Raw genomic sequence first — 8,588 nt, 5'->3', positions numbered from 1 at the left:
GGATGAAAATACTGCGTTCTGATTGGTGCATTTCCGAAGATGGATGGAAATGCACCAATCAGAACGCAGTATTTTCATCCAGCAAGCAATCCAGCACAAAAACAAGCACCGTATGCCGCTGGCTTTATATGAACTATATATAAATGCGTGAAACGGAACGCAGCCCGGATTAACCTTACCGTGTAAGGCCCAGTTCAACAAAATCAAGTTTAAACCGTGATTATCTGAACTGACGTTACATTTAACGGCATGGTTAAACTTATATCGCGTTCCACATCATGTTTTTAACTGTAGTTTACTTAAACCTATAGTCTGTATGAAGAAACTGTCAAAGACTTCTCTTTTTTTTCAAACGTAGAGTATGATTGGTTATTGCTAATAGTGAAAAGAGGGAAAATTGAAATAAATTGGATGCTATGACATCTAGGCTGCGTTCTGAAATTCACTGCCAGTACTGAAAATACATAGATTGTGTCATGTATACTATAGATTTTCAGTACTGGCAGTGAATTTCGGAACTCAGCCCTAGTAGAGAACAATATATCTGTTTCGTATGAAGTAAACATTAACCAACATTAATATTTGCTGTATTTGTATATAAGTATTAATTTATTAAAAGGTGGAAGTCCAGTGTTAATAATAATCAATTGGTTTATATTATTGATTTGATTGCATTTATCATATAATAATTGACTTTTATATATAGTTTTATACTCTGTTTTAGAATATAATCTATCGAAGCAAAAAACCGAATATTTTAAATTAAATTTATATACTTACTGTTCTGTTTTATGAGAAATTTCATGCTCGATTTCTGCTAGAACTGCAATAACAGATTCTTTTGATAATCTAAATCGTGCATGAAAATCGACATTATCAAATTCTTCCAAATATGATGGTCGTCTTATTCTTATATTTCTTGTCCGTCGATAAATTAGGTTTTCAAAATCTTCATCTTTAGATGAAGATAATATGTATTCTAAAGCCATATCTCTTTGGTGTTCAAATGTTCAAAATATTTGTCAACTGACTCCAAAACCGGGATAGTCATAAATTTTTTTCTTAAATTGATGGTACTGCAGTGTTAAACTTCGTTTAAATTCATTAAACGCCCAAAGTTTTGGGTTTAACTTTAACTGTGAGAAATCAACGTTAACCATGGTTTAAGGCAGTTGTGGAACGCAATTTTTCGTCTAAACTAGGGTTAACGAGTTAAACTTCGTTTACAGTAAGTTGTGGAACCGGGCCTAACTGTGAGAAATCAACGTTAACCATGGTTTAAAGCAGTTGTGGAGCGCAATTTTTAGTTTAAAGCCAGCGGCACACGGTGCTTGTTTTCGTGCTGGATTGCTTGCTGGATGAAAATACTGCGTTCTGATTGGTACATTTCCGAAGATGGATGGAAATGCACCAATCAGAATGCAGTATTTTCATCCAGCAAACAATCCAGCACGAAAACAAGCACCGTGTGCCGCTGGCTTTAAACTTCGTTTACAGTAAAGCTAAGACTCCATGCATGCGGTGAGCTCCGGCAAACGGCTGCGGTGACCAATCAGGAGACAGACGCATGCCGGAGCTTGCTGCAACCGGACTTGCGCCTCCCTCCTGATTGGTCACCGCAGCCGTTTGCCGGAGCTCACCGCATGCATGGAGTCTTAGCTTAAGTTGTGTAACCAGGCCTAAAGCTAAGACTCCATGCATGCGGTGAGCTCCGGCAAATGCTGCGATGACCAATCAGGAGGGAGGCGCAAGTCCGGTTGCGGCAAGCTCCGGCATGCGTCTGTCTCCTGATTGGTCACCGCAACCGTTTGCCGGAGCTCACCGCATGCATGGAGTCTTAGCTTAAACGTAGTTATCGTTTCAAGAGGAGTAGCAGCTCTCATCTTTCTCGAGTCGGGATGCATCCCGAAAGTCATTAAAAAAAAAGTGACAACCTTTATGTCCGCGACCGTATACTTTTCGGAGTCATGTATTGAGTCGGAGTTAGCAGTCTAGTTATACTATAAAAGTCTGTGCCCGGTGGCCGCTCTCAGGTTTCTCTCTGATTAAAGTGAGAAAAAATATAGTTGTCCCATTCTAACTTATTGCATTAGTTCCGCAGTGCAGCTAAAAAGAACAGACCATATAGCTGTGTTCCAAAATTCACTACTGCCTCGTCTACAATAGAAGTCGTAGAGTCGTAAGTCGTAGAAATTGACCAATCATGGTCCGGTAAGAAAAAAATACTCGACTGCGATTGGTCAATTTCTACGACTTACGACTCTACGACTTCTATTGTAGACGAGGGCTGTACTGAAATACATGGTTTGTGACACGTATATTACAATTTTCAGTGCTGGCAGTGAATATTGGGACACAGCCTATCAAATTTGTGACGTATTGCGACGTAGTTGACGCGTGCGCAGGAAGTTCGGTAGGACTAAATGCTTCCAACACTTGGTCTGTTCTTTTCAGCTGCACTGCGGAACTAGTGCAATAAGTTAGAATAAGACAACTATATTTTTTCTCACTTTAACTTATTGCACCAGTTCAGTAGTGCAGCTAAAAGGAACAAACCAATTGACTGGGCACTGAGCTTATGTCAAACAAGCAATGCAAATGGAAGCACCCATGGTAACGTTGCAATCCCTCCCCTTAACGCAGCTGGAGAATGACGTATGGGTACGCCTTTCTACCTAAAGCCATATACCGAACTGAACTGAACTGGTAAAGCAAAATATGAATGACGTATAGGTTACTGTTCTGATAAATAGAGTTAGAAATTGTTGGTGACTCGTTATAATAATTTTTTGTGAAGTTTATGCTTAATTGTTCTGGTGACGTTCACTACAATGCTACACATTGTTTCGACATCGTAATTTATTGCTTTTATGGGTAAGTAACAAATATTGTCAGCCTTTTTTATTTTACCCAATGTATATTTGGACGCATTTTTCAGATACATGGAAGGAAAAATGTCAGAGTCGGAAATAACGTTTGATGAGGAACTCTCGGCTGATTTATTCTCAGACGTAGAATTATCAACGAGCGTTAACAATGCTGTCAATTCGGACTGTAAGAATTCGCTCGTACATATATATTAAATCTATCTTCTTTATTTTATACTTTTAATATTCAAATATCAAATTTCTTGAAGCAAGTTCTATGTCTACTGGCATTAACGAACCAGAGCCCTCAGATGATATACCAGAATGGAAAGGTATGAGCATGAGTGAGATACGTAAGGGTCTTGATATATATGAACACCAAGAACACCCACCAATTGTTGTTTCTCCTCGCCACACAGTATTATTTATGGTAAAGTTTAGAAATTAATATTTATGTCAATTTTCTTAAGTATTTTACATAAGCATGAACATCTGATTCATAATCTCTTCTTCGATTAGTTACCATTACCTGCACGTGGACCACCAAAACCATATCCTTCATATCAGACAGACAAATGGAGTCAGGGTTATGTACGAATGCCACATTCAGCACATAGCTTATACCCTATAGAACAGGTACATATTGTTTTGCGATGAAGAAAACTAATTATACTTAAAAGAATTAAGTTTTATTAACAATTCAGATTATAATATTTTACATCATCTTTTATTTCATTCTAGCTGATTGTTTTGATATTAATCAGAAATCTTCTTTTAGAAAAATGGAAGTCGTTGTTGTCGAAATAGATGGGAAATGATTCAGGAAGCTTTACTCAGGAGCATACTTTCTAGTCAACAACTAGAAGAAGCTATCCTCTCATATAATCAGATATATGCGCAACGTTGGAATTTCATGGCACTCCATTACTTTTTCTCAGAGGTATATAAAACAATATACGATACAATAACATATATGCTGTTTATTTAATTCTGCACTTAGATTCTGGACGAAGAGGAAACGACTATCTTCTTCGAAACTCTGATGCCAAAGATAGTGCAGCTTGCTCTGCAGCTCCCTATGTTGTTGACTGGTGCAGTCCCACTGTTAAAACGCCATACTAATGGATGCATTAGCTTGAGTCAATTACAAGTGGCTTCACTACTGGCGAACGCATTTTTCTGTACATTTCCTCGACGCAATTCCAGTAATCCGCAATCGGAATATGCATCGTATCCTCATATTAACTTCAACAGGTAGCAATTTGAACAGTTCCATAGGACATCATCGAATTATTCGGTAGAATATCTTTCTTTTCTTCAAATTATTGAGATGTCTTAGATTACAAACTATAATATAAATATATATACAGTGAGTGAGAGTGAATTTTAAATGAGCCAGGCAAAAATCTCGAAAAATATGAGATATTAAAAAACGTTTCAGACAAAAATTGTATGGTTTCAAAGGGGATATAAAACAACTCTACTATTTTGTTTACAGATGGTGCCACTTTCGAAATATTCACTGATCATTTTTCTTAAATATAAACCCCAAGTTTTTATTATATCATTTTTTTTCTACCAATTAATCTTAATAACTTTTGTCTGAAACATATTTTTATTTGCCTAATATTTTAGGAAAACTTAGGAGATATTTAAGGAGAACTTAATAACTTTTTCAATATTTAACTTACGATATTTTGCTAACTATTTGTCGGAAGTAAAAATGATACTAGATACTTTTTTACTTTATTTGGTCTCAAGAATATATTGTTATAAGAGCATCTTGACTTTTGTTATGATTGTTATGATTTGTTAATTAATATTATAATTTGACTATTTATTTATAATTATAATATTATAATATAATTATAATTTGACTGCTATAATGTGATGATTTTGAAATTTCCAAAAGTCGATAAGTTAACAAAAGTTAGGGCACTATTGTAACAATCTATTCTTGAGACTAAATAGAATAAAAAAGGTCTAGTACTATTATTTCTTTCAACAAATAGTTAGCGATATATCGTAAATTAAATGTTGAAAAAGTTATTAAGTTTTTCTTAAATATCTCAATAAATATTAAATAAAAAAATGTTTCAAACGAAAGTTGTTCAAATTAATTGGTAGAAGAAAAATAGTATAATAAAATATTGGGATTTCCATTTAAGAAAAGTAATAATTAGCGAATATCTAAAAAATGGCATTATCTATAAACAAAATAATACAGTTGTTTTATGTCTCCTTTGAAACCATATAACTTTTATCTGAAACGTTTCTTGATATCTTTCATATTTTTCGAGATTTTTGTCTGGCTCATTTAAAATGGGACACCCTAAAGAAGATGAACCAATTTGATTAATTGAATTCTTTTCATAAATCTCTACGAATTAGATGTGTGTACCTTATATACCATATTGATTGTATATTGCAGATTGTTTGCTGCTTACAGTGAAGAGAGGCATAATCGATGTACAGCAGTGATGGAGAAGATCAAATGTCTATTTCATTACTTCAGGAGAGTAACATCTAAGGGTGGGCACATATCCAATTATAATTATATTTTATGCAAAATTTTTTCATATAGTTTGTTTATACGAGCATGATAATAAAATTTGACATAGGACTCGAATTACGTTACGATTTTTACATAGAACAGCACCTGAAGGTATAATAACAATCGAGCGACGTTACATTCCTCTGGAAGATTGTCCGAAATGGCAGTCGTTAGATAAGAAGCTACCTGTGTTGCATATAACGAGCAAAGGCACAATCGAGAACGAGGGAGCTGGGCTTCTCCAAGTTGACTTTGCAAATAAGTGAGTTTTCGTATTATACGTATATTTTATTTATTTGTCTTTGATACAATACATTAGGAACCAAAATAAGAAATAATATAAAAAAAGAAAATTTTGTTAAAAGAATATATCGTAAACTTACAATATATTGAACTTTTAGTGACTGATAATAATAGATTTGAAAGTTGATTTAAAAATTCATTAATTTTGTTTTTTTTTCTTATCGAAATAGGTATGTCGGCGGCGGTGTGCTGGGCTTAGGCTGCGTACAAGAAGAAATACGTTTTGTCATATGCCCGGAACTTATGGTCACCATGCTGGTTACGGAAGAGTTGGACGACACGGAAGCGCTCGTCGTCAGTGGTATAGAGCGATACAGCAAGTACGAAGGTTATAGCAGCACTTTCAAGTGGAAAGGGGATTTCGTCGACGAGACCCCGAAAGACAGCAGTGGCAGGCGTATGACGTCAATCGTCGCCATTGACGCCCTTTATTTTAAACAATCCTCGCTGCAGTTCAACATTAACAACGTGACTCGTGAACTTAACAAGGTTTGTTTGCTCAGCTGCGATATAAATATTACATAATCAGAAAAAAGATATGGATAGCGAGGAAATGTATGCTCTACATCGCAGGCTTACGTCGGATTCGTCGGTTCTGACGTGAATAAGGATAATCTGTCCGCCATTGCGACGGGCAATTGGGGATGCGGAGCGTTTCACGGAAATCCGAAATTGAAGGTGCTGATACAATTGATGGCCGCGGCGGTTGCTGGTCGTTCTATGGTGTACTTTACCTTTGGGGACACGAATCTAAGAGACGAGGTGGCGACGATGTACGCGCATCTGATGCAACATGACATTGACACAGGTAAGAACGTTACTAACGCTGTTGTAATTGGGAGAAGTTTAACTTCGTATGCTTCACGCATCAATTTCATCTGTTCGCAGCGCGGATCTACTCAATGCTGTCGGAATATCATCGAGAATCCACTTTGAGCGCTCGTTCGGATTTTTATCGTTTCTTATATAACCGTAGCAAGATGAAATCCTTGAGCAAGTATTTCCCGACGAAGATTGAAAATTCCACGGCGAAAATCTCTACCGGTTATCCGAAGGATACGTTGCTTAAAAGCAACAAAGACTCGGCCATGTCAAATAAAGCGGCCGAGAACAAGCGATATCTTTATTCCAGAGTTAAGGAAGAAGAAAAGGCGGAGGAGGAAAAAATATTGAATTGGTTGGCGAGTTGCGACAGCGACAACGACGACACCGTGAAACCTGAGACGGAGACAAAAAGTCTGTATAACGAGAAGACCAAAGACAACGTGGAACGAGCGAATAATTTGAGAAACGGAGACTCGTGCGAGAATCATTCGGTGGATAACGTTCTCGACGCGACGAACGAGAAACGGTTGGCAGGCAAAGATAAAATATTGGATTCCTTCAAAGTCAACATGAATTCCTCGAATCCGAAAGAACCAATTATCCAGCCTCCTCAGGACACGTCGAAAAAGATCAAGTCCGAGTTATCGCTGCTGAGGGATACCGCGGAATTACGGGACAATGAGTCCCTGAAAATCATGGCGGACTGCTTGCCGGAATTGCGCTCATTGAGATCACCCTCGAGGAAGAACGGCCAAAGGAAGATATCGGAATTTTTCCAGCGTACGTTGTAAATATCGAAAAATAGCGCCGCGACCTTGACCCTGCAACCTTTCGTCCTTTGTGCGACTTTTATTTATAATTATATAAACATTTCTTTTTTAATTCATGTCAATTTCGAAACAAAGTTACAGGATATAATGTAAATAAAATTCTGCCTGAGCTGACTGCCCGTTTCATCCTTCAGCCGATTCAATCGATCCTTGTCTGCGAAATCAAACTTCTCAGCAACGAATTTCCCGACAGAAACGGCGCATAATGGTTCGAACGGCGAAAAACGCGAAAAATAATCAAATTTTCGAGTTTGTTCTAAAACTTCGAAATTTTTATGTTATGTTCTTCCACTAATAAGCTATCAACTGAATTACACGCCATTTTCCAAGGACTTATTTAAAAAGTTTTATCGGACATAAAAGTATTTAACATTTTATGACTAAGTTAAGTGCTCAATTTTACTACTGAAATTCGAACCTTTTAAAATTTGATATTTTTTTTCATTATTGAAATGTAGTAACGTGGTTTATAAATGTTTATAAGTATACCTCAATGTATAAAGTTACATGTTTGAAACATATCAATTATTAAATACATTACAACATTATATATAATAAGAGTACTTAAAACTTGAACAATTTTCGAATTAAATTTTCTGTACGAAATGAAGGGATGCTTAAGAACGAAAAAAATTATAAATATTTAATATAATATTCAAAGAAAATAGGTAACTTTAATTTGGCTGCAGTTACTTGCAATTTTTCAAATAACAATTTTTCGATGCCGACGCGCGCTAATATCGCGTTGTTTCTCTAGGCCTCGCGCCGTCTCACTTACGCCCGCGACATCTCGCGCGAAATCTCACCGTTTCTTTCGCGAGGAGCGCGAAAATCTCGCTCGTACGAGATAGCGCTCTAAAAAGATAAAAATAATCTAGTTATTATGATAATAGTAATAGTAATATATCTTATACGTGTAGTTCAATTAAATATGCGGTATTATTTAAAAAAGAAATTATAATTTTTCAAGTTAATGCATTTAAGTTCCTTACTTTTATAGTAATAAATGATAAAATATTAATAAATTTACAATATTTATCAAATAAATATTTTTTTGCAAATTTTGTGTTTCGAACCACTGTGCGGCGTCTCGCTCGGCGGAGCGAAAGGGAAAGCGAAGAAGAATCCGCCCTTTAATGACAGCTCGTCCCTTTAAAACTCGCACTTGCGCGATCGCGCAAGCGCGAGCTTGACGGTCACGTGGATGCT

General features: G+C 36.4%; 1 protein-coding gene across 4 annotated transcripts; it reads left to right on the top strand.

Annotated features, from left to right (window-relative positions):
* Window positions 1-2,523: 2,523 nt before the first annotated feature.
* Window positions 2,524-7,704, top strand: LOC105183090 (poly(ADP-ribose) glycohydrolase). 4 transcript variants are annotated; one of them, XM_025306843.1, is made up of 12 exons: window positions 2,524-2,706; window positions 2,798-2,874; window positions 2,939-3,054; window positions 3,137-3,297; window positions 3,387-3,503; window positions 3,646-3,807; window positions 3,868-4,121; window positions 5,299-5,399; window positions 5,524-5,683; window positions 5,895-6,213; window positions 6,298-6,532; window positions 6,613-7,704. In XM_025306843.1, exons 2-12 carry the CDS (start codon window positions 2,801-2,803, stop codon window positions 7,338-7,340), a joined length of 2,427 nt encoding a protein of 808 aa, XP_025162628.1. In that variant the 5' UTR covers window positions 2,524-2,706; window positions 2,798-2,800; the 3' UTR covers window positions 7,341-7,704. The 4 variants fall into 4 exon arrangements, with proteins under 4 accessions (XP_025162628.1, XP_011139259.1, XP_025162629.1 ...); XM_011140957.3 differs by having other exon boundaries at window positions 2,524-2,874; XM_019841380.2 differs by lacking the exons at window positions 2,524-2,706; window positions 2,798-2,874 and having other exon boundaries at window positions 3,141-3,297; window positions 6,613-7,702.
* Window positions 7,705-8,588: the final 884 nt, after the last annotated feature.

This window comes from Harpegnathos saltator, unplaced genomic scaffold (genome assembly GCF_003227715.2).
Source record: "Harpegnathos saltator strain DR-91 unplaced genomic scaffold, Hsal_v8.6 scaffold806, whole genome shotgun sequence".
NCBI classification, from domain to species: domain Eukaryota; kingdom Metazoa; phylum Arthropoda; class Insecta; order Hymenoptera; family Formicidae; genus Harpegnathos; species Harpegnathos saltator.
Note: the sequence above shows the minus strand (reverse complement) of the source record. Positions and strands in the feature narration are given on the sequence as shown.

What these genes read in the sequence shown, in the direction of transcription:
- LOC105183090 (XM_025306843.1), top strand. Translation starts at nt 2,801, where the DNA reads ATGCTTAATTGTTCTGGTGACGTTCACTACAATGCTACACATTGTTTC. An exon ending in CAATGCTGTCAATTCGGACT is followed by an intron (nt 3,055 to 3,136) that starts GTAAGAATTCGC and finishes AATTTCTTGAAG; the next exon opens with CAAGTTCTATGTCTACTGGC. An exon ending in CCTCATATTAACTTCAACAG is followed by an intron (nt 4,122 to 5,298) that starts GTAGCAATTTGA and finishes TGTATATTGCAG; the next exon opens with ATTGTTTGCTGCTTACAGTG.